The sequence below is a fragment of the Genypterus blacodes genome, unplaced genomic scaffold (assembly GCF_046128005.1).
Source record: "Genypterus blacodes isolate CSIRO-AG114 ecotype Tasmania unplaced genomic scaffold, CSIRO-AGI_Gbla_v1 ptg000090l_1, whole genome shotgun sequence".
Classification (NCBI taxonomy): domain Eukaryota; kingdom Metazoa; phylum Chordata; class Actinopteri; order Ophidiiformes; family Ophidiidae; genus Genypterus; species Genypterus blacodes.
In genome coordinates this window covers 1,440,117-1,465,110 of record NW_027466895.1, presented here as the reverse complement: position 1 = coordinate 1,465,110, position 24,994 = coordinate 1,440,117, and the positions used below count along the sequence as shown (strand labels likewise).

Here is a 24,994-nt window from a genome sequence, read left to right as displayed (position 1 = left end):
GCACCGCTGAAGCCATGAGGCCACACCGCCACAGTTGTAGAGATAAGCTGCTAACTTGCCTCGACTCTGTGTTGCTGGGTTGTTCATTTTGCACTTCTGTACTTTCTCACCGCAGACACAACAGGCGAGAATATTGCTGAATCTCTGGTGAACGAGGGCCTTGCCACAGTCCGCAGGGAAGGAATCAGAGGCAACAAGTAAGATTATGGCTTATTGATCGCTCTGCTAAAACCAGAATTTATTCACACGCCGCTGTCTCAGAGAATGGAGCTCATTATGGTTTGTTTAGGAGGCTGACAAACTAAATGTGACTGAGGCTGCAGCTTGGCAGGTTGAATACTTGGGCCCAGTCCACTCACTTTGCCCATAACTCTACGCCTCCATTCAGGGTGCCCGCTGCTTGACAGTGGCCCTTTAGAATGGAGCTGTGGGGCTAGGACAGTTGTTAAAAATATGAAACGGATTCCACACATTTGTCTTCAGTGGCCAAAAATCAGAAATGCATAACAAACCCTGAAATGCATTTGAGATAATCTACATTGTAGGGATCTGACCTCTGCAGTTCTCTCCCCTCCAAAAACAGCGGCTGCTTCACGAGCTGCCCTGCCTGCTACTGTACAGCCATACTCATTGTTTCGTAGAGCTGAGAGGAAATCATTGGGCAGCATGATGTAATCTTCTCCTTGCTTAAGCTTACGGTACTGCCACAGTGATGAATCTGCGGGTGCTATGAGCACATCCTGCTGTGGCAGAGCAGAGAGCAGAGACGGAGCCGCTGTGTCCCAGATGGTGGCAGTAGTACGCCGCTTGCAGAACCGATGCTTCGTCTCAAACTTCTTCCTTGCCACATTGCCTGCCCATATGCAGTAATCCCAACACACCCGCCGCTTTATGATGGAGTGCGGCCTATACCCCCCAGTGGCAGTATTTGCACATAACACACATTACGAGCAATTTGACTCGGACTGCTACATTTGTATCTCCCAACATGAACGGAGATGATGTGAATATTTTGCCACTAATGACCCCGTTTCAAGCATTCCGTCCAATGGCCCAGAACAGGCACTAATGTAAATGATGCTTTAAGTGTATGCGGGTGTCGTTTGGCCAAAGGAGAGGGCTATTACTCTGCGAGGACTTCAGGCCTTAGCTTCTCCCTCTTTGCACTAGCCTCCAATATCCATTACTCCCCGTGATTGGCTACATTGATCATGCTAACCACGGTGTGATGATAATTATGGGGGTGATGATAACAATAATGGCTTTGGATGGTGCTGTTGAACATGTGTTCAGAGGCCCACTGTGTGGCTCGGGACAGCGGCCAGCCAGCGTGCCCAAGTGAAGGCTGGGCCCAACACTCAGCAGTTCACCGGAGCAGACTGGAGCGCAGTCGTTTGGCTTGTAACCGATTTACTGGAATGAGCGTAGGCACACACACACACACAAGGACGTAAATAGCTGTTCTTTATTAACTGGGTCGAGTATGTTTGAGTGACTAATTGTCTTACGGCTGTTACAGAATTAATTGCAAATTGTATGCATGTTGCTTTCCTTTTTCTACATTTTCCTTTTGGGTGATTAGACGGCAAAGAGGAATTGCGGGAACTGGATCATTATTTTGAATGTTGCCTTGTGGAATAAACATATCGTCAATTTGGAGAATATCTTTGTGGAATTTGGTTCCTCACAAAGTTGAATGGCAGTATACCCAAAAGAACTGGACACTTTTAATTGAATTCCTAACCAAGATATCCTGGTCATATAGCGGGACAACCAAGTCCAGGGTCTATACTGTACTGTGTCCTGTAAGCAAGAGTTGGTCACATAATCCTTTAGCCTGACTGGGGGAAAACATGGAGGTTGCTTCTATCTGAAGGCAGATGTATAAACACCATATGGTCTCCTGCCACTAATGAGGCTCAGTGTGTGGGGCAAACAGCGTCCACGCTCGCTTCTAACACGTAAATATAACTCAGAGGTGTAGATGAAGGTGAACCCGTTTGTTTTCCCTCAGACTGAAAATGCTGTGTTTTCGCAACCAATGATGCCTCATCATCATTCATCTTGTTCATTGGTGGAACACAATTATTCCACTTTGTTTCACCTCAATTAAAATTAATCACTGAATAGCTTTAGATGAAAGATTAGATTCAATGTGCTGTTTCAGTAAAGGTATTCTTCATACGCACTGCAGCTGTCACGCAGATTTACATTTATTAAAGCCGTGGGTTTTTTTTTTTTTTTGCCTTCGGAGGCACAAGTGTCACTTTGACTTGATCAGTCATAAAAACGCCGTCCTTGATGTGGAGCCACACTGATCCAAGCAGACACTCGCACTCTATCAATCTTCCCTTCTCGCTCTCTCGTCTCAATCCCCGTCCTCGGCCGGGCCGGCGTTCTTTAGAAGCCGCTCACTTTAGTCACTGTGATGCCGAGACCATGAAAATCTGTCAGATTCCCTGGCAGCATTCTAGACCCTTTTTGAAAAATTAATATTGCAGGCTTGACTGATTGGTTTATGTAACAGCCGCCCAGCTGAGAAAACACAAACAACACTGCAAGCCACTTTAGAAAACTTTTTGGGAGTGTCTGGGGCAACATACAGCAACGCTAGTATGGGCCTCAGTGGACACCAGCCATGGAACGCTCCTCCTCCAGGCTTGCACTCAAAGCAATATGGTTAACTAGATCAGAGCACGTTTCTGATCTTTAGTGTTTTGGGTATCGTCTATTCATCAGCATATTCAGATTGATGTATTTATTTTTCCTCAATCTAAAATGAAACTTAAGGTCTTAATCCGCGTCATGAATACATTCACCATCATCCGCTTCCACGTTTCTGTAGCTTAACTGATTTGCGCCGGGCTGTTAACTTTCTGCGTTGCTAGTTTATCTCACTTTCCCGTCGCAGCTTCCTGCACTGCAATTCAGCGCTTAAACTCTTAAGTAGCTTAAACACAATTGACTTCTTATAGCTGGAGCCTTTTACCCCGGAAAGTTTCCCTCTTGTTGTTCAGTAAGCAAGAATTGGTTTCCTTTCAATTTCAAGTTACCAGTTAAATCGGTACAAAGGGGAAGGAGAAGTTGATAGTGTTTCAGGCACGAGTCCAAAACCTCAATTCTAAGCGCACAGCTGGAGTGTGCGAGTGTATTTGTGTGTGTGGCATTTTAATTGAGACCCATTTTGTTGCCTCCGTGAGATGAGCTGTGTCTTTTTTAGCCGTCATTATTTGGAAAAAGCCACATGATTGACGGTTGGTTCCTACAAAGCACCAGTCACCTCTGCTGCCGCCGCCTCTCCCACATTTATCAGCCGGCTCTGTCTTGGCTCTAAGAAAAACAAAAGCCTGCTGGCCATTTGAAGTTCTGAATAATTAAAATCGTACAAGGGCCCTTATAATGCATTAGGCCGCACGTTATAGTGACACAGCGTGGAATTAATTGTGGCGTTTATAGCCGGCTGTGTGGTGGTTTTTAAAGAGCTGTCAAACACGGTTATTGTCTCTTTACAAAGTGCTCCGGTACGTTTAAGCCGTTATAATAATGAAAACAAGCTGCAATGAGAACTGGTAAGTGTTTGAATAAGAAAGTCAAATTTGCCTTGGAATAGGATGAAGTCTAATGAGAAACCAAACGTGGTTAAAGTTGCTGTATAAGAGCAACTAAAGCTCACTAACTGCCCTTTGTGACATCTTTCCACCTTTTAACTGGTGTGAAATTCATTGTGGTCTCAGATCTTTTCAAGTGTGTGGAGAAGAACTTTTCACATTCGAAGACTCGATAACAGAGTTGTTAAAATGATTTTAAGTGGAGCCATAGCAGCATTTATTCAGCAAGGTCCTTGCTTCCCAAAGGCCTTTGACTGTGATGTCGACTCCAAAAGTCCCACTGATATTTTTGTTTCACTCTTGTTTAATGCCAGTGCGTATTAATATTTTTGCTCCTTAACCGATTTAGATTTCATTTTTGTGTTTTAAGCCTTTATTTCATTATTTTTGTAGCAACATTCATTATTAATGTAATTGGGTCTGCTGGGGAGATATGACCATGAGCACCAAACTATTCATACTCTTGTTCTTAATCACATTGCGATGGCTGGAAACCAGTCTTGCTGCGGTGTTTGATTGAACACGTTGGACTGTCTGCACCTCTCCTCCTCTTTCTCTTGTTCTTGTCATCCTCAAATGTGTCATGTGGATTTTGCATTTTACAGCCTCTCTTTGTGTGTTTGTGTTCCCAGTCCAGAGCAGGCCAGACTCTGTGATTTGGAGGACCAGTCCAAATCGTCCAAGAAGGGCATGTGGATGGAGGGCGGCGGCTCACACACCATCCGCGACCTCAAATACACCATAGACAATCCCCGCAACTTTGTGGACTCCATGCACCAGAAACCAGTCAATGGTAATGACAATGGGAGGACGCTCGCTCACACACACACACACACATATATAAAACAAGAGGCTCCCTTTTCAAACAAAAGTCCACTTTCAATGCCGTTTCACATTTCCACCATTTTCTCTCAGATGTCCTCTTCACGTAACTCTGTATCAGGCTTCATCGGGTCGTTCCTCCAGTCTCTCATCTCTCCTACCCGAGGTGTAATGTGCCACTCAATTTATTCCAGGCGACTGGAGTTAACAGTGGCTCAGCTCATTTCACTACCCTTTAATTGAAGGGGGAAATGAACAAGGGAAGAGTGTTTCATTCCTTTATGTCTCGTCCATACCGTTCCTGGCAGACAGTCGGGGCTTTTTGGAGGCAGAAATCCAGCCAAAGTGCTTTAAATGTGCCTTGCATTGAGCTGCTGCAGCTCAAAACCAGAATACCAATTTCCTTCACTTGTCTGCTTCTGCCTCTGTCTGTCCCCCCAGATAGCTTAAAGACACTCAGAGCCCATTCCGGAATGCCACTTTAGTGTGAAATGTGTTTCACATAACTGGCTCATTGGCTTGTCTCATCCTTTAGAGGTCAGGTACAACCGCCGTAAGTGGCATTATTGTCGGAGAAAAAGCGCATTTTATCCGAAAAGCTTTCTGAATGAATGTTGCCTCGAGGCTTTAGTCAGGTTGCACGTAGTATCGTATTGATTGGGAGATGCACAGTCTCGTCTCTGGACAAGCACTGGAGAGGAACCCTTCAGCAAGGCACATCAGCCCTAATGCTCAGTAAAAGACAAGAGTAACTGCTTGGAACTGAGTGTAAAGCTGAGAGATAATACACCATCCAATTTCTCCAGGATCAAGCAAGATTAAGTAAATTTGGACAAATGGACCAGATGTGTTTGGTTCTGGTTTTCTGAATTTATGTGGACCAATAATACTTCAGTCGACTCACTTTGGCAAACTATTGCGCAAAACATGAAACACGGCACAGATTAGATAACTGCGCGCGCGTCCTCATTGTCCTCATTGTCTTTCTTCCTGCTCGCAGCCATCATCGAGCACGTGCGGGACGGCAGCGTTGTTCGTGCCTTGCTCCTCCCAGACTACTACATGGTCACCGTCATGCTGTCTGGAGTCAAGGTGAGCCAGCTGCTCCTTGCGCACGCACACACACACACACACACACACACACACACACACACACACACACACACACACACACACACACACACACACACACACACACACACACACACACACACACACACACACACACACACACACACACACACACACACACACACACACACACACACACACACACACACACACACACACACAAGATGAGATTTGAAACATTGAGCTGATTTCACTTTTTCTCTCTCTCTTTCGAATAGTTGAATTTAATCTCAAATGAAATGGAACTAATAAGAAAGCAAATAATTGAGTTCATAAATATCTTGATCGCAGTGTAATGAAACTTCTTCTTCGTCTTCTTTGATGCCTTTCCCTGCTCCACATCCTTCCTGCTAAAAGCTTCAAAAACTAAAACTGAATTAGGTTTCTCTGTCAACCGTTGTCTATTTGGAAAATCTATTAACAGACATTCTCGCACAATAACATTTGATCTAGCGGTGTCATATCCTCTCTGTACAAAACTTCAGAGTTTTTCCCTCAATCCTCTTCGCCGAGCTTTGCCGATGGACCACTCAAGATTATCTATCTTTTCCATCTCCTGCTTGGAGATATTACATCCTTGGCGAGGTGTTCTCTGTCTCGTCTTATAAAAGCTTATCTCCTCAATGCGCCTCTTGCTTTCATATCTGTCTGTGTTTTTTGCAATGCCACAAGAGAATCACAAGAATAAGAATGAAAAACATGAGGATTTTGTGTAAAGCAAATGCCTCCTGTTGGAATCGCTCCAGAGCGTTTGTTTTGTTCATGTAATCGTACAAATTGAATACAGGTTAAAACTCAAGTTCTCCTGTTTTGTTGAACCTGCGAGCTGTTGTGTTCACTCTTATCTCCAGTGTCCCACATTCAAACGGGAGGTAGATGGTGCAGAGACTCCAGAGTCGTTTGCAGCAGAGGCCAAATTCTTCACCGAGTCACGGCTGCTGCAGCGCGATGTTCAGATCATCCTGGAGAGCTGCCCTAACCAGGTCATACTGGGCACCATCCTTCACCCGGTAAGACAGCCGAGGCATCACCCGGAGACGGCCGTGTTATTAAGGTCCCAGCTTTGAGCTTTTTTCACTGAGGAAGGGAATCTGTCCACTTGCTATGTCTCTTTCTCAGAATGGGAACATAACAGAGCTGCTGCTGAAGGAAGGCTTCGCTCGCTGCGTTGACTGGTCCATGGCCGTGTACACCCAGGGAGCTGAGAAACTCCGAGCTGCTGAACGGTACGGAACTCCGTGTGTAATCACTGAAATGTATTTTCATCTATCGAAGCTTTGCTAATCAGTTGTAAAGTTAAGAATTTTGTGAAGAACGCTTTGTTGCATGCTTGACAGTTGCAGTACTACAAGTTTTATGTACTGATGAATAACGATGCAATTCTGCCTTTGGTCAGAGCTGCGAAAGAGCGCAAAGTCCGGATCTGGAAGGACTATGTGGCACCGACGGCCAACTTGGATCAGAAGGACAGACAGTTTGTGGCCAAGGTGAGATGCTGTAGTGGCTTCCTATTTTTGTGCCGCCTCATGTTTGTAAGTTTGGATGATCACAGTGGAACTACTTGCAGTCCTTCCCCCTGGAGCAGGACATGCAGCCCTTTGAAAGGCTTTGTTTCCGGCTCGTTCCTTCTCTTCTGCCACTGTGGCACTTCCAATTTTCTCCCAGCAACTGCAGCAAAAGCAAAGCCGCTTTGAGTCGTCGGAACACATTATATCCTCCTGACACTTCACATTTTCACATTTGCACCTCCTGTTGGAAAAAAACAAACGGAGAAATAAGCAACCCTCCACTAAAGGTACAAGGAGGAGCGCTTAGCTGTAACCTTGAAGCACTCCCCAGTCAAATTAGGTCCGAATCGCTGGCGTGTGCTGTCGCAGCAGAGCAGAATGACCCCCAAAAGCCAAGAACCAGAGATATTAGCTTTGGAGGATATTGGCCGGAGCCACAGGGGAAAATTAGGTTCCTTAATATCTAGAACAAGGGAGCGCATCCACTGTAGTTGTCAGCACCCATTACTTCAAAATCGGGTGACATGTTGTCCTGGATACATTTGGTGAAGCGCTCTCACCTAGTTGTCAGTTTGAGCTGAGGCATTATAGTTTCCAGTTTGCACCTTTGATGTCGTAAAGCAGCCCCGGCGTAACATATAGGTTTGAAATCCGCTCCCCTTTGTGTGCATTCTGATGTTGCGTCGCCCCACACGCCTCACCTAAGTCAATATATATAAGGTTTTTTCACGAAAGCAGAAAATTTAATACACCTGAAGTTTGTCCTTTGTCTGCTTTTTGCTCCCTCCAGTCGCTGAACTTCTAAGACCCTGGGATGTTTAGAGCGAGCCCCGGGGGGGGGTTTACATAAAAGGTGTTACTCGGACAATCTGCTTACAGAATGAGTTCAAGAAACTGCACACATATATAGACGGTTCAGAAAAACGGATCTGCTTGTATGTATATTTTTCCCTGAGTCAGAGGGAAGAGGCTTGAGGGGATAAAACACTTTATTATCAGCATGGGTCGCTCTCTGCTCGCCCTGAACTCCCCACAAAGTGTGTGTGTGTGTGTGTGTGTGTGTGTGTGTGTGTGTGTGTGTGTGTGTGTGTGTGTGTGTGTGTGTGTGTGTGTGTGTGTGTGTGTGTGTGTGTGTGTGTGTGTGTGTGTGTGTGTGTGTGTGTGTGTGTGTGTGTGTGTGTGTGTGTGTGTGTGTGTGTGTGCAGAAGAAAAAAGGTTGTAGGAAAGGAGGGAGGGGCCTGTCAGGAAGAGTCTCAGGGTTATTAGTATGTAATAATGTTGACGGACAGATGTAAGGAAATGCACCAGAAATAAGAATTCCTTATCAAGATACTGCACTGCTGATGTCCCCAGGTGAACCAGGATGCATTCTGCCATCTCCGTGTCCTCCCTTCGCTTCCCCTCCGCCGCTGCTGTCGCATTGATCGCCTTGTTTAGGGGTTAGAAAACGATCGACGGCTCCTCAGACAGACACACACACACACACACACACAGGTTTCATTTGGATGAAACGGAGCGGTGAGGTGAGCTTGGTAAATGGCGCGAGCGGTTGAGCAAGGCACGCTGAGGTTACCTTGGCCTGTCATGTTCCCAGAGTATTTGTCCCTCGTTGGGCATCGCGCTGTCTTTGTGACGCATTTATCCATCATCGCGTCTTCTCGTCCACTCGCCTTTTCACTTCCCATCTGTGTGATGGATTGAGTGTGGAGGGGCAGAGCTGCCCCAATCCACACAAGGCAATCCCGCTGACTCATCTTCCTCTACGACTGTCATTTTTTGCGCCCCGTCCCCCGTCTACTGGGACAGAAGAGGCAGATGTAGGCCGCGTCCCTGTAGTCTTCCTCCTTTCCTTTCCACCCCACTCTCCCCCCGGGTAACCACTGACCTACCGATGTGATGGATAAAAGGTGACACGGCGTAAACCCCCTTTTACCTTCCTCTCATCAGGAGCTTGACATATCCTGTGAGTACGTGCAAAGGGAGAAATGACTGCGCGTTCAGGAGCATTATAGGCGACGATTTAGTGAAGCCATCACAACACATTTCTTTGTCTTACCAATACAACATTGCCCTTCATCACTGTCATGTCTTTTTCTGGGTAAATGATCAAATATGAGTAAATCTTGCCAAATCTTAACTTTGCCTTGTACTTGAAGCCAACTTAACGATTTCACTAACCACAATGCGTCTCCAGACTAGCCAAAATCCCCATCTTACTGGCCACTGCAGATGTCGTACCGACAGTGGCCAGAGGGTGTCAGTAGATCCCCACCACTGGGCTGATGCGATTGCATCAATGAGTCATGCTGGCTGCCTGTTTGTCTTTCCGGCTGCTTGCTCAACCCTCTTCTCGGTTGCTACTTTGCCAAGACTTGTTTTTTCAAATATATTTTGCTGTATTTTCTCTCTTTTCTCGATCTTTAATTTCAGTTTTTTTGTGACGTTGACAGAGATTGTTCTGCCTTTTCTAGCTGTTTCTATCTTCCTCTTCCTCCTCTATAATGGTGTCAGCTAATGTGTTCTCCCTCCCTCCCTCTCTCTCCCTCCCTCCCTCTCTCTCTCTCGTTCGTTCCCTCTTTCACCCCCCCAGCTGATAATTAGCCCGTAGACGCCGAGCCATTTTCGTCTGTGACATTCTCTCTCTTTTGCACTTTATTTACTCAGGCAGGCCACAAAATGACCTTGTTACAGTGTGAGTTTGTGTAGGCTGACGTGTGTGTGTGTGTGTGTGTGTGTGTGTGTGTGAGAGAGAGAGAGAGAGAGAGAGAGAATGTGCACGTGTGTATGTCTGTGTGCATTCATGCTCCCCCTTGCACCTACTTATTACATCTCTCCCCCTCTCCCTCCCTGCTCCCTATATCTCTCTCCATCTCTCCCACTCAGCTCAGTGATTAGTGTATGATGTATTTTGGCTGCTGTTGTGGGCAGCCTATTTAGCACGTGGGCAGCTCTAATTTCTGTTCTCTGGTGGCAAATGTAATGGTAGTCTGATTTGTTTCCATAGAATAATTAATGTCCCGAGGAGGCTCACACACCTGGATTTGTGTCTGCTGCACACGCTACTGCAGAGACTCCATGTTGGCTTAATAACCATCTGATTCGTCTGTTTTTTTTCTTCTCCAATACACACACGCACACGCACACACACACGCACACACACACAAGCCCACACGCTCGAAATTGAGCTTGACACACGGTGTGGGTGTCAACATGTGCACAGCGATTGATTCCTCAGACTCTGCAGGTGGCCTACTTTCTGGGTTTGGATGCCTCCTCCATCTGAGTCACATTAAACCCCAATCTGTCTCCACGCTCGCGAGGGCACGGGGAAGATGAAGGCGACTCGGGCCCGCGCGAACAATCGGAATTTAGATTAGAATCACAGGATGGAAACGTGCGGTTATTGAATCATGAAGGCTGGCAATTTGTTTCATGGAATACTATCCCAATGTGAAGCCTCATGTCAGAATGACTTCATCCAGCATAATCTCAACATGAGGTTTTTTTGCAAAATCATCCAGTGCTGGACTTAAAATATGTAAAACTTCTCTTAGATCAGTTTGATATGTGGACTTTGACTCTGGGCCAGTGCTTAATTCAAATTAGAATGATTGTTTAAGGCCAATCAGACGCTTCCATGCTTTAATTAATAGAGTTCATTGGTTATCAACGCTGAAGTTCTACACTAGACTCTCTTGGGAACTGGCTTTGGAAGTTGAACGTTTTTTTTTTTTAATGGCTAAACTTGTATCGTTAATACGATGCGGCTGCTGCCTTTGCTACATGGGGAAATAATCCAAAATGCCAAATCTGTATTACTCTGGTGTCTTTACCTGCACTTGTAAAGGTCTCCTGGATGAAACACCGCCTGCCAGCCCAGAGCTGCGTGTTGCTCTGCCATTCTGTCTTTAAGCTAGTCTTCACCCTCACACACATGCGCGCGTGCACACACACACTTACACACATACACACCCAACTCTAATCCCCCCGTCTATCGCCCTCCCACCCAGGGCCAATCTCTAGATAGCGGTGCGTCCTCTCCCTGTCCTCTAAGCCCCGCTGTTCTGCCGGGACGCCTCCACTCGCTGACTCACTCAGTCACTCAGAGATCACTCTCGTCTCAACTCTCACTCCAGTCTCCGCTCTCACTCCCGTCTCAGCTCTCACTCTCTGCTGCCTGCCGCTTGTGACAGCACACAATCTTCTCTGTCACTCTCTCCTCGCCTCTGATCAGATCCCTTCTTCTTTGTTTATCCTCTACCTGCTCCCCTGCTCCCATCCTTCTTTCACCTTATCTGCCTGCTCATTCAGCACCACACACTGCCAGTCTATGGCCTCGCCATTCCTCAGTCTTGCAGGAGTGTGAATTGGTTGAGGGAGCATTTTCCTCTAGGAATTACACTGTTTTAGACCCTCAAATTAATTACAGAAGTTTTCCTGTGACCATTGTTACCTCGTCGATGTTCCCTCACTATGCGCTTTCCCTCCCATCTTTACACACGCACAACTCACTCTCCCGGCTTCTGTCTCTCTAGGTGATGCAAGTGGTCAATGCCGACGCCATGGTGGTGAAGCTCAACTCTGGAGAGTACAAGACCATCCACCTGTCCAGCATCCGGCCGCCCAGGATCGAAGGAGAGGTGAGAGCGTGTGTGCGTGTGTCCGATTGTCTGTGTTGACGCTATGTTTGTTGTGTTAGTCAAGGTGTGCGTGGAAAGATTGAATGCGGTCATATATTGAAGAGTTTGTTGTCTTGCGTAATCAGCCTGTTAATAAGACCAATTATAAGCTCCACAGAGCCGCCTGATGTGTCGACAGAGTTGATTTATTGGCACTCCTCTCCACAAATCTCACTCCTGCCTCCCTCCATTTCATCCCAAAGCCTCGCAGTCCTATTCATGCCCTTGTGCATTTGGCTCCTCGCCTCTTCAAGTGGCCATGGGGATCAATTTAACCACTTGGTGGCGCCCCTGCAACTGGGGCACATGCAAAAGCAGCAAGACATACACACACGCGCACACACACCTCCTGCACACCCAGTGGTTTGGATTGCAGCACTGCAGAGAGCGAGGCTGATCGATTTATCCCCCCTCCCACGTTCACACACACACACACACACACACACACACACACACACACACACACACACACACACACACACACACACACACACACACACACACACACACACACACTCTCTCCCCCCGTCCTAACTTCACAACTGTGAAAACACTCACACATGCACACTCACTCACACAGTCACAGAGGGCGGTGTGTGTGTGTAGGTACAGTGTGTCTTGGCCACAGTGTAAGTCTGTGCTGTGGTGGCTGTCGCTGCCCCCTCCGCCCCGCTCGCCCCCCTTCACCTCCTCCCTCCTCAGCACTGTTTATCCAGGAGGTTATTGCTTGTTGGACGGATATAGAAAAATTGTTCTACAAGTCCCTTTCATCACGGCACGATCGAAACTCAATATTGCTCTTCGGCTCAAAATGGACATACAGCGTTGGAGAAAGGGAGAGGAACGAGCACCGTGTTTCCTTTTTCCATTACCATCGCTGATTACATCCTCTAAATGCGTGAACGCTGTTCATGTTATAATTTTCTTAGAATGACCGGCTTGGGATGACTAAAAGGTGATTCCCTCGCCTTAAGAAATTGTGGATTTGCATCACAGGAGCGGTTACATGGCGCATGAAGCCCCTTTTCTCTCTTTAGTTTAAAACGTCTGAGGCTGTTTCAAAGCCTCACTCCTGCCCGGCGGCGTCGCCGTGACGTCCATGTATATGTATCCTGTCCTCATGAAGAGGCAAGAGAGAGGGGGAGGGGTCGAGAGGATGATGTGCCTGTCCGTCGAGGAATCAGCTGTAAACGTCAGCAGAATATCCGCAGCAGGCCGTCATTTCCCCCGACTTTGATTGTTTTTCCTTTTGATGTTTTATATTTATTGACTCTGCCTCGTTGCAGTTTTACACTTACTCTCCCCATTCTTTTCATCTTTATTGTTATCTAATTTAGTTTTTACTCTGACCTCTCCTCTCACCCTCACCCCTGCCTCCCTCTCCCTCCCCCTCCCCCCTTGCCTGTTAGTGCCCCTGCATCATTACGAGAGCGCTTTGTATCTCTCCTATGCTCCCTTTTCCCCTGTCCTCCCTCCTCCTTAGTCGCTCTCTCCCGCCGTCCTCTCCCTCCGGGTGCTCAGGCCGCAGTCAGATTATTGACCTGCATCGTTGCCCTTCGTGTGTGTGTTCATGGTCCTTAGCTTGCCTGCGTTTGTGCCGGAGCTTGTGGGCACAAACGGCTCTCCATTTTGTCTCTGTGCCCTTTCTCTTGTCCCTCGCTCTGCATGCTTATTAGTCACAACTGACTCCGGGCCCCTGTTCCATCCCCCATTTTGGAATCTCTCTTTTTCCCTTATTCCCTATTTTTCTATTTTCCTTCCTTCTTGTTATCTTCTGTAACCTTTGCTTCTCTTCTCCTCCTCTTCTCTTCTCTTCCCGGCCGTCGCTGCTCTGTCTGCCGCTCTCTCTCTCTCTTTCTTTCTCCCTCCCTCTCTCTCGCCCTCTCTTTCTGGCTGCACCAGATGCTGCAGCAGTATGCGCTTTGTGCTTCATTACGCGGTCGTATGTTGGTGGGAGCCTGCAGAGAAAGGGAGAGAGAGAGCCCAGATGTGATTCTTTGCACTTATTGTATTGGTGTTATCTTGGTACAATGCAGTATTTGGTCCTGCTTTTTAGCTTTTGTTTTGCACTTCATGCATATTTAATTGCTCCTGAGTGTTTGTGTTGTATTTTGTTCCGTGTGTGTTCACACACACAAGGTACTAGCCTACTGGACTTTAATGTGCACTAGCCTCGACCAAGGGTGACAAAAACAGTAAAGGTTGATTATGTCCAAGTGGACGGTTGCAAAAAGACACATTTGCGTTATTTTCCTTTTTCAGTTTAACAAGCTCATTAACTTAAATTCTCAAACTACTTGAATAGAATATAGATAAAGGTAGATAAATATTGCTTTTCCTCTTTTAAGCTTGATTCCGTGAGCATTTGTGGATTATCCCTAATGGTCTTCATTGATCCTGTGTGGCTGCTGGCATCCAGTTTGTTTTGGAAGGTGCTGCTACATAACAATGACAGTGATTTTGGTCATTTGATAAGTGTCTGTCAATGGCGGTGCTGATTACTTGTGTCTGTGAGCTAAAGAGGCTCGCTCGCTCGCTCGCTCGCTCGCTCGCCCGCCCGCCTGTTGGCTCGTCATTGAGAGTCGTCGCTATGGCAGCAGTGTGGATTTGTAATAGATTGGCTGAGGCAGTGATGAGCCTTTGGATTGCAGCGGAATGACGGCGTCCAGCAGAAAGGCACTAGGAAGTTCTTGCACACCTCGACTGTTTGTAACGTCTGCATGCACAAGATTGAAGAAGTTGATGCCAAATCTCATTTTCAACCTCGGCTTGTGCTCCATCCTGGAGAAGTTTCAGTTTCCTAAATTACCTAACTCTGCTGGGTGGCTGAGCTCCATTTCATGGCCCGTCTACACACACATGCCTGTACTTTGTTAGTCCAATTTGACATATTGTGTCACTGCAGCCCAATAAATTAGGGATGAGATGTGATCTTTCTTGAGCTGCTTTAAGGTTTTGCCAAGTATGATGCAGAAGTCACCTGTGATCATGGATCCTTTGGACAGTTAGAGCAGCTGAGTCAGATAAGAAAACACACACACACAGACATGAAACACACATGTAAGAAGCCCAAAGTGTGATGGCCTGTTGGTGAGTGCGGTCAGCAGTGAGTTGTCCTGTCGCTCGCTCACATGGCAGCAGACAGACACAAAGACTTGTGCGTGTATGTCACGCCTGGTTAAGCCTACATTAGCCTATGTCAGGAAACATCTTGGAAATTGGCATCAGTGTGTGCGCGAACGCGGATGGCCCAGCACTGTGCCGCATGAGTGTATGTGTATGTGTGTGTCAGTACTGTAGCCTATCTATTAACCTCCAAGCAAATCTCTAGGGGAACCAAACTCCACAATTTAGTAATGTGATGTTGTGTGTGTTGGACTCCGTCTCTATGAAGAGAGTTTATTTTGCCAGCTGTCACTGTGTGTGTGTCTGGAGGTATGCGTGTTTGGCTGCGCATTGTGCACACCAGACCATTAAAGCTCTAGTCTACTGGTTTGGGTTTGTGTAATGTGAAGGTACTGAGGCCAGATGTGATGTACCAGCGCACTGATGGACTATGACAGCCCACTCACGTCCCTCTCTCTCTCTCTCCCCCCCCCCCCCCCGTCTGTCCCCCTCTCCCCCCACCCTGTGACTTAACTCATTGCATGTACATGACCCCCCCCCCCCAGTTTTGCTTCCCCCCTGGTGTAATTGCCGTGGGCGCATGTACAGATGTGAGTTATTTTGAGCTGGAGAACCGGAGTCAGCTTTTTCTCCCCGCCTCGCTCCTCCTTACTTCCTTTCTTTCTTTGCCGCTCGCTCTGTTTCTCCATTTTTCTCTTGTGCAGCAGGACGAGCGCAGCATAAATACAATTGGGGAGTGAGAGAGAGAGAGATATGTTGGCGCTCAGTGACTCACCATCATACCCTACCACTCACTCACGTGTGTATGTGTTTGTGTGGATGTGCTTTGACAACACAAGCAGCAAGTCCCACGTGTGTGCGCGCGCTATAGCTCATGCATTGTAGCGTGTGTGTGCTTCACTGTATATGGTTTAAGTAGGGTTAAGGACACGCTGACGGAGCACATAGTGAGGTCATCCTGCCGTCCTTATCAAGCAGCACAATGGCTCCCGCCCCCCGCCCCCCTCTGCCCACAGTCCACCTCTGCGACTGTGTTTTGACTTTGTTGATGATTTAGCCTCACAGCGCATATTTCTCTGTCCCGTCTGCCTCTGCCCCTCATAAAGCATCTGTCGCTCTTCCTCCTCCTCCTCCTCCTCTCCCCCTCCGTTCGCCATTTTTCTTTTCCGATTATTAGATTTATTTTCATCCCGGAACGCTGTAGACGGATCGGCTAGATGGATGTGGTTGTTTTGCGTGGCCACAATTTGATTTGATAGTTTCCACTTGTTCATTCGCAAAGCAAGTGATTTTTAGAGTTATGGACCCGTAGACGTTCTTGTTTTTATGCATAAAATAAGAAACCTGTTTGTTCAATGACAGTGACTTGAAGAGATTTGTTTGGGAGCGTTCGACTTCAAGTGCAGACGGGATGGATTAGCTTGGATCAGGCTCACTTGCTCCTCCTGTGTAGCACTTTAATTGTGATGTATGATTGAGTGACGTTAACATAAATTGTCAGAATAAATGTGGATTTGTCCAGTACAGTGTGTTCACGTCTGCCCACAGATCACACACTCCGAGTACTTTTAATGCCAAACGGAAGGGAAAAAAACAGACGTTTCTCCTGCCGACTTGCAATTTTCCATTTTAAGGTCGAGGTGAAGTAGTTTCTGGGAGCAAACCATCACCCTTCCTGCAGAGCCCCGTAAAGCTGTAAAATCCAGCTGCCATGACGCCTTTACAGTTGGCAGAGATGATTGCCAAGCTTGTAATTGAGAACGGACCAAGCTTAGCCCATATAGAGCACATTCACCTCGAGGATACTGTGAGCAAACTGCCGTTACCGGGTCGTATTTGAGACCTAGAGACGCCTCTCCAATTTCTTGCAACCTTCCCACAACTTGGTTGTCACCATTAGCGCTTGATGTGCATTGATTTTGTCTTGTTTAGGTGCTTCAGCGATGCTAATGTAGTCGATGTCTTGTCACTGAAAGCTGGAATTGGCTCAGAGTCAACAAGATGCGCCGCGGTCCACATTCTCACACACACTGTGTTGGTTTGTTTGAAAAATGTCGGCAGAGGTTCACCTCTGTCATTTGCTGCTACCTGTTTCCACGACGATTAGAACCAGGAAAACTTTTCAGGTTGAAAACGTCCTCAAGCCCCGTTTTCGGGTCCAGCTACACTTAAACGTCCCAGCATTTATTGTAAGATAGATATGTGCTTACCACTGCCGCCTGTCATAGTGTTTGAAAAGTCTTGGAATGCTAGTTTATTAATTAGTATTCCTTTGAAAATGTCTACCGAAGCCCAATGTGAAATATTGGGCAGTTGCAGCGGTCAATTGCCGTTATTGATACTCCTCTATGCCTATGGTCATGATGGCTGCCCCACGACCACCAGGGTGACCAGATCACTGCCTGGGGACACGAGTCTGTGTGACTGGACAACTATCTGACGCCTCTATTTTTAGTCCATATTGTTTCATTTCCAGTATGCTTCCTCCTTCCTGCTCCAGCCTTGTTCCGCTCCCTGTAGTATCTCTCAAAGATGGAGTACTTGCCTCATCCCCCCACGTGTCTACATTTCTGCTCCTTGTTTCTAATTGGCATGTAGTGCTGACATTTACACTTCTTGTGCCCTGTATGACACAGATCCCCTTAAACCTGGAAAGTCTCATTACCTAGAGATGAAATTTCCTTCCGCTCTTCTATTTTTTTCCCTGTGCTTTGTGAGTTATTGGGTTTTAAACTGCGTCCATCAGAGCCCCAGTGGCCCCTGGATCAATAGGCCACATGTAAAAGCCCCTCAAGATACAAACCTATCATTATTTTTGGAGTTTCCAGTGACAAAAGCGGAGACGTTCAGCTGTTAGTGTTGTGTAGAAGCAAACGAGGAGGAACAGCTTGAGGTGCAGCAATGCCGAGCCAGTGGGGCACCCACACCAAAGCCGGGTTTTACGTCAGGTGTAGAGTGGAGGATCTTGCTGCTGGCAGTTCTCCTCCTAAAGGCCCCATCATCCCATCACAACTGGCAGACACAAAATGGAGGACACCAGCTCTCAGCCCACAGCGGTGAGGCATGTGTGAGATCAAGTCACCTCTGAGGTTCCATAGTGTGCTGACTCCGCTGGTGGAAGTGGAGAGGGGCTGGAGCCGGGGAGTAAGAAAGATGGGAAGATGGAAAGCTATTAGACTCAAAGGTTATTACATCCCTGCCAAGGTTAAAGGAACTCTGTTGGCGGGTAGATTTGCCCGTTTCCAGAGAACAATCTGTCACTCTGAGCTTTACTCCAAATACCCACATTGTTCTGAAACACTTTTGTTCTGCTATTGGACATCAATGGAGTTTGTGCCCCTGTCCGAGGAAGTCGGGACCCCTTTTAAAGCGGTCATAATGTGTGTGTGCTTATCCCCCACACACACAGCCTTCTGTCCAGCTGTACACCACGCTTGGTCCCGAGCTGCTGGAAAGGAAAGAAGGAGAGATGAAGAATAGAGGGAGTCTGTGTTTATGTAGTGATAGTGGTGTATGTATGACAGATAATAATGGTCCTCACTGAGGAATGCAGGGCCGGAGAACAACACGATGCTATTGCCATTCACAGCTGCATTTCGTCCGTCTGTCATTTAGTTTCCCACTCTGTCACTGTCATTCTATCTTTTATTTATTTATTTACTCTCTGTCTAATCCAAGCCCTCTGAAAACTGCACCTGTCACTGTGCGTGTCTGTCTCGCCGACACCAGGAGCGACACTAGAACCTCCGCCTCCTTTAGAAAATGCAAATGGCTTCTATTTGTGGCCGGCTCAAGTCAGAGAGTGTGTGTGTGCATGTGTGTCAACTTGCCTTTGCGCATCAGCGTAACAATGTTGTTTTTATCTCGTCTGTTTGCGTCTGTGTGTCCTTCGACAGTATGTGTGGGTTTGCGTGTTTCATCGTCTTTGAGGTGTGCGCGTTTTGGTGAAATGTTTCCACGTCATTCCACAGTTAGTCGAGAGACGAGATTTTCCTCTGACAGCACGTGTGTGTGTGTGTGTGTGTCTCTTACCTCTGCATCGGCTACGTTGAGCCTTATACCATTAAAAGTGAATAATTTTCTCCTCCCCTTTCTTTCTGTCTCTCTCTCTTGCCTTCCCCACATCCCCTTCCACCTCTATTCAGGAGAAGAATAAGGACAAAGACAAACGCTTCCGTCCACTCTACGACATCCCTTACATGTTCGAGGCCCGTGAGTTCTTGAGGAAGAAGCTGATTGGGAAAAAGGTAAGAGTGGACTTCTCACATGGTTTCACACACACACAGACATATTCGCACTGGTCAGTAGCAATACACTCATGGCCGCATCCCCAAGTCAAACTTCTACTCGGGCTCGGTCTGAATACCAAGTCGTCTCTATTGATGCCCCGGGGCTCGGCCGGGACAAGCAGCGTTGAATTCCTTCTCCTATGTCTATCGATCTGCCAGACCTGTTCACCTTCGGGGGTTTGCTATGATTTACACACATCTGACCCAGCAGAGCCTCGGCTGAGCTAAAGAGCACCCCAGACACACACACACAACGTGAAATGTCTGCTTATAATGTGTTTGCTATACAAGATGACACGGAGTCTTTGGCCATTAACCATAATTGCCTCAACCGCTTAATTAACCGACTTAAATTGGGCATATTTGACATACTTTAGTTGACAGTCATTACTGTCAGTTGGTGAGATAATGTAGTTACAGCTTGTGTTGTCAAAGTCAGACTGTTGAGGTAACAGATTATGTTGTTTTGTTACTCTGCCCAGTCTTAAGCGTAACTTATGTCCCAATGTAGCAAAATGGTATGGAGGGTGTAGTAAACATTCCTGTGCCACACACTTGAAAGGCTAGATGTACATTCATTTGCAGTGCGGGCTGACAAACGCAACCGCACCCGCACAGCCCCACGAAAACAAACGTGTGGGGAGTTCCTCCCGGCACGGGTAGATTCATATCCACATCGCAGCCTCTCATCACACTCATTTGAATCATCCTCATTAATGTTTTTTTAATGACAGAAAATTCCGCTGTAAGCCGGCTGTTGACAAGCAGAGCGAGAATGATTCCAGCGCTTGTTCGTAATGTGCGGCGCAGATAAACAGAGTGAGGCTGTCGAGATGTGAAAACGCTATTAAATGGGGGAAAGAATGACGGTAAAGATGCGTGAGGACCAGGATGAATGATGATGCGTCAAGCTGAGGCCTGTGATGAGGGCGCAACTACCTCTGTAGCCGTCACACACTCCCCCCCGCCCTCCGACCATTGAGTGTTTGTGTATGCCAGCAATAATGTCCTCCAACCTAAAGAATGTGCGCACACACACACACACAATCAGTCAGATCAATGCTCTCCGCTTTTTTATCTGGCTCGATTCCTCAGTATTGCTCGTTCAGACTCTAGGGTGTTTCAAAGTCGACTCAGCTAAAATATTTCTGTGCCTCAAGCAAAATAGCTGTTTGTTGTGTTGTATCAGACAGGAACACATGCACAAGTGTGTGTGCCTGGTGTGTGTGCCTGGTGTGTGTGTGTGCGCGCACCCGGGTCAAATGGAGTCAGTGTCGCTGGTGTCCGTCAGTGTCCAGCCGATTATGATCAATGGGCAGATTCAGAGCGAGTTTACAGGAGGCAACGTGGTCTCGACTGCAGCTGCATTTAATCGCCTCCTCGTCATTGCAATATGCAAATAGCGCAGCCAACATCTCCCCATAACAAAGACGACACCATCTTCCCTGCTCGTTTGCATCATCATTCCTCTGTCTCTCTTTTTTACAACTTAGCTTTGCATTTTGTCCTTGTCTCTCTTTCTCTGTCTCTGTCTCTGTCTCTCTCGCTCGCTCGCTCTCTCTCTCCCTCCCCCCCTCCCCCCTGTGCTCGGCAGCGTTTCCTCACTGTACCTGACATTTCTTCCAGTGCCCGCCATATATCCAGTCTCTCTCTCCCCCCCTCTCAGTCATTAAGCTGAATATATAGGCTATACGCGGCTGTATTCCTCTGCAGTTGATTGGTATTGAAGCTGGGCCTCCCCAGCGTGTGCTTATAAGCTCTTTGAAGTGAGTTAGGTTTAAGCGGAGAGCCCTCGCCCATTTGCCAGCAGTACAGTCTCTCCTCCTCGCTGCAAAATCAATAACGGAAGAGCTCTGGAATGTAGCTTTCCTCCCATCCTTTGTTGTTGCTAAGACACAAGGCTAAAGCTCAAATTAAACCCTCGTCACCGTCAGGTTTTTTTTTCTCGCAATTGCAGAGCCTCAAAAACTGAAGTTTTTTTAAAGGTACAAGCAACACCCTTCGGCTGCCTTGGCAACAAGAGAGAAGTAGCTGCGCTGAGATGATCACAGGCTTGCCACTGGTGATTATTATTGCAGTAGATGGCCTTTACGTCCTGCCGCAGTCTGCATAAATGATGTCTTAATCTGGTTGGTCTTTGAGTAAACGCGTCCGTGAATTATTCTATAATTTCTGATGTGCCTGATTGACTGATGGTAACGGGCAGTTTTGTGGCCCCTGCAGATAGAACACACAAAGTGAGCCGCGAGCAAACACTCTGCCGGGGGAGATGAGGCACCGCGCGTCATCAAACAAAAGAATGCGTTTGATCTTGGCCGAGACTGAAGACAATCCCAAACCCAGACAGCACAAACTTAGACGCTTTGATGCAGTGGTGTTGGTGTGTCTGCGCGCCTAATTTTTAATGAGCAGATTTCAGAGCGAGAGCCGGATCGGTCAGGAAAAAACCTCGGCTCCCTAATAAACAGTGTTTCCAGTGACATAACTGTAGGCGGAGCTCCCAAAGATGGCTCGACTGTTGGAAACACAGATTACATCACTGCACAACAGTACAGGTACAACATGCCTCTTAACTAAAGCTATAATGAGAAACTGATCAGCGGTCAGTGTATGGAGAGTTTTCTGGTTCAATCAATACTTCCTTCTCATCGGTAATCAAAACAAGACTGGCAATTTGCCTTTTATCAAACGTTCCTAGATGAGGAAAACCATTTCTCAGTGTGGAAATGAAACGGCATGTTTGCTGATCCGTCTTCACCATAATTTAACTATTCGTCAATTGTGGTAAATAGAAGATATTTCAGAGTAGAACTCTGCTGAGATCTTGGCTAAGGCTAAATGCAGCACTAGCATAAACAGTATGTGCATTTGACCTGCGCGCTGACGTCCTGTCTGAGACGATACTAAACCGAAGACAGACAGGGATAGTTCTGGAGCAAGCCGGCTTTGGTGGAATTAGTTCCAACACAAACGGATTCTAACTGGACCGGGTAGATTTGAGAAGGGGAGCGTCTATGCCTGACGGCTCCCCTACGAGATGAAGGGATAAGCGAGACGGCGTGCTTCACTTTCAGGCTTTCCTCTGTAACAAAAGTACACAGCTTTGGCTTTGTGATGATACACGTGTAAGATCTATAATTGAAACCTTGACTTTTTTTATTCCGCTGCTGATTAGTGCAATAGTAGACTGGCTTTCTCCCTCCGCCAGTTTGTCCCAGCGGCTGATTAAAGTTATTTGGCCTTGTATTTTGGTGTCTGTCTCTGTTGTTCTCTCTGTCTCTCTTCTCTTTGTTATCCGTTCTCCTTCCCTCTCTTCACATATCCCCGCCCGCCGCCGCCATTGAAATCGTGGCTCTCGCATGCTGACATAATCCCCAAAAAAGCTTGATTTGGGTAACTTTATAAGTAGCGTTTCTCGTGAGCCCGGGTCTCAGCCTCAGCAGAAAAAAGTCCAATGGAAACGGCTGCATTAAGCCACTTATCAGGCCTGAGCACATTCGGATAATCCTGCAAGCTCAAAGTGGCTCCTGTTACGCGGCTGCTTGTGTAGTACTGTTAGCGCCAGAGTTTTACCCCCTCTTATTGCTGTGAGCGTGTGTGTGAGCGAACGTGGCGAGAATGCAGGGTGGCGTCCGTTTGTGCGAGTTTGTCAGTGAGACTTGATTCGCGGGAAAGCTGGAGGTGTGTGTGTGTGTGTGTGTGTGTGTGTGTGTGTGTGTGTGTGTGTGTGTGTGTGTGTGTGTGTGTGTGTGTGTGTGTGTGTGTGTGTGTGTGTGTGTGTGTGTGTGTGTGTGTGTGTGTGTGTGTGTGTGTGTGTGTGTGTGTGTGTGTGTGTGTGTGTGTGCAGATGCAAAACGTGCAGACCGATGCATCATCAGGTCCCGTGGTTCAAAATCCAGATGGGACTCCCCTTCCTCCTCCTCTTCATCACTGGCTTGTGCCTTCCCAGCCTGAGGTTTGTCCTCTCAGCACAGCTCTACTTCATTACATGATAGCCAGCTGCTGTTACAGCCTGCTGAAAACGTGGCAGCAACTTGAGCGCATCACTCTTGCACACACTCTCGCTCTCTCGCCTGCCCGCCCGCCGTTTACCTACCAGCCTACCTCTCTTTCTTGGATCTTAAGGAGTCCAAAGATCTATTTTTGTCTGACCATCAATCCATGTCTGACATTCAGGCTCCAGCAGGTTAAACCTGGCTGACATCCACAAGACAATTCTTGAGGCTTCTGCAGCATCAGACACTTTGTCTGGCTGAAGCTCCCCCCTGCTGTGTTCCTCATCAGTCTCCCCCTTTCTTATCCACCCGCCCCCCCCTTCTTCCCACTCTTCTGGGGCCTGTGTGTGTGTGTGTGTGTGTGGGTCTTATAGATAGCTCTGCCCTATCAGGAGATCAGTTAGATGGCCCGTGGAGAATGGGCCTGGTACTCCTGTAATCTAATATCACTTTGTCAAAGTTTTAAATCTATCATCACCTCCCTTAATGGGGAAGCAATGCTGTTCCAGGTGCTTGGCTTATGAAATTCCAGTTTTACGCCGCGTTTTCGTTTCGGTTCCTTTTGACTGACTCTCCTCCAATGTTCCTCTCTTCCTCGTCTTCTTTCTTCTTCAGTTCATTTCATTGTGTTTGTTGTCACTCAATTCAGGTCGGCCCACGAAAAGCCATCACACGGACGGCGCGAAACATGTTGTTTTTCCCTCATTCAGACGTTTCACTTGTTAATAAGGCTGCACAGCGTGTGTTTTTCTGTTGAGGGTCTGCTTTGGATGAAAACTTTCAAAGCTGGCAATTAAATAAAAAGTGTTGCTCGCAGCGAGCGGACTTTTCTGTCGGGGGTTAAATCTCATCTTTGAGGCCAAACGTGACGGGTCAAACACGGTATAGATGCCAATGGGCTAATTAGGCTCTTCCTTCATAATGAAAGGGAAATGCTCCAAATATTATTTGGACATGTCCTTGGATTGAAATATTCCTGTGATCCCTTCCTGACAATATCCTCTGACCATGAAACGTTCATTTATGTCAACCCAAAAGCCCCAAATCTAACACCAGGCTTCCAAAAACGCTCTTTTGTACTTGAAGCACAAACGGGCTGTAGCCTCCAAACAAACCCCCCCCCCGCTCCCCGTCCCTGCTGCCTGTGTGTTTTCCCTCCTGTCCACAAAATGAACCAGGCCCGGAAACATCCATTCCGACTAGACAGAACCTCTTTTCTTCTCCAGCCCACGTCGCTGCGTCCTCGTCCCTTCATCCACTTGAATGAGCAGTTGTCACACTGCTTCCTGTCTGTAGAGACTTTCATGTTTGTATAATAGCCTTGTCTCTGTCTTTATGTGCCTCGCGTGGAGGCCGTGATGAGGTGCTGCCATGCAGAGCCCGATTTCCACATTTCCCTCCCATCGCACTTGTCTGAGTTGGTTGACGCATCCTTTTTTAACTGTCCGTTGTGTGTTGAGGCGTCTCGCTGCTGCTGCTGTCTGTTTGTGTCCGGCCGGCCCACTAACGGATTGCATTCCTATGGATGTACACGCACGCAAGCACAGTCGTATCTTCAGGGTGGGCGTCTGTGTTCAGTTTGGGGCCCTTCGAGTTCCATGGCTGTTGCCCGTGTGTGTTGATTCTTCCAAACACCCACAGCGCCATGATACTGCTCTTCTGGGGGGCGGACCACAGTGCTGCCTGATGTGATTCACTCTGACTGGGGGGTGACCTTGAGAGCTGTGACACACACACACACACACACACACACACACACACACACACACACACACACACACACACACACACACACACACACACACACACACACACACACACACACACACACACACA

At 47.4% G+C, this 24,994-nt stretch overlaps 1 protein-coding gene across 1 annotated transcript in view; it reads left to right on the top strand.

Moving 5' to 3' along the window:
* The window catches only part of snd1 (staphylococcal nuclease and tudor domain containing 1), a 140,619-nt gene that overhangs the window by 3,705 nt on the left and 111,920 nt on the right, over nt 1-24,994 (top strand). Inside the window, exons 4-11 of the mRNA XM_076159021.1 lie at nt 116-197; nt 4,241-4,401; nt 5,431-5,522; nt 6,413-6,571; nt 6,681-6,787; nt 6,958-7,048; nt 11,605-11,709; nt 19,020-19,121. Coding sequence (XP_076015136.1) covers nt 116-197; nt 4,241-4,401; nt 5,431-5,522; nt 6,413-6,571; nt 6,681-6,787; nt 6,958-7,048; nt 11,605-11,709; nt 19,020-19,121 — 899 coding nt within the window. The remainder of the gene's footprint in view (nt 1-115; nt 198-4,240; nt 4,402-5,430; nt 5,523-6,412; nt 6,572-6,680; nt 6,788-6,957; nt 7,049-11,604; nt 11,710-19,019; nt 19,122-24,994) is intronic.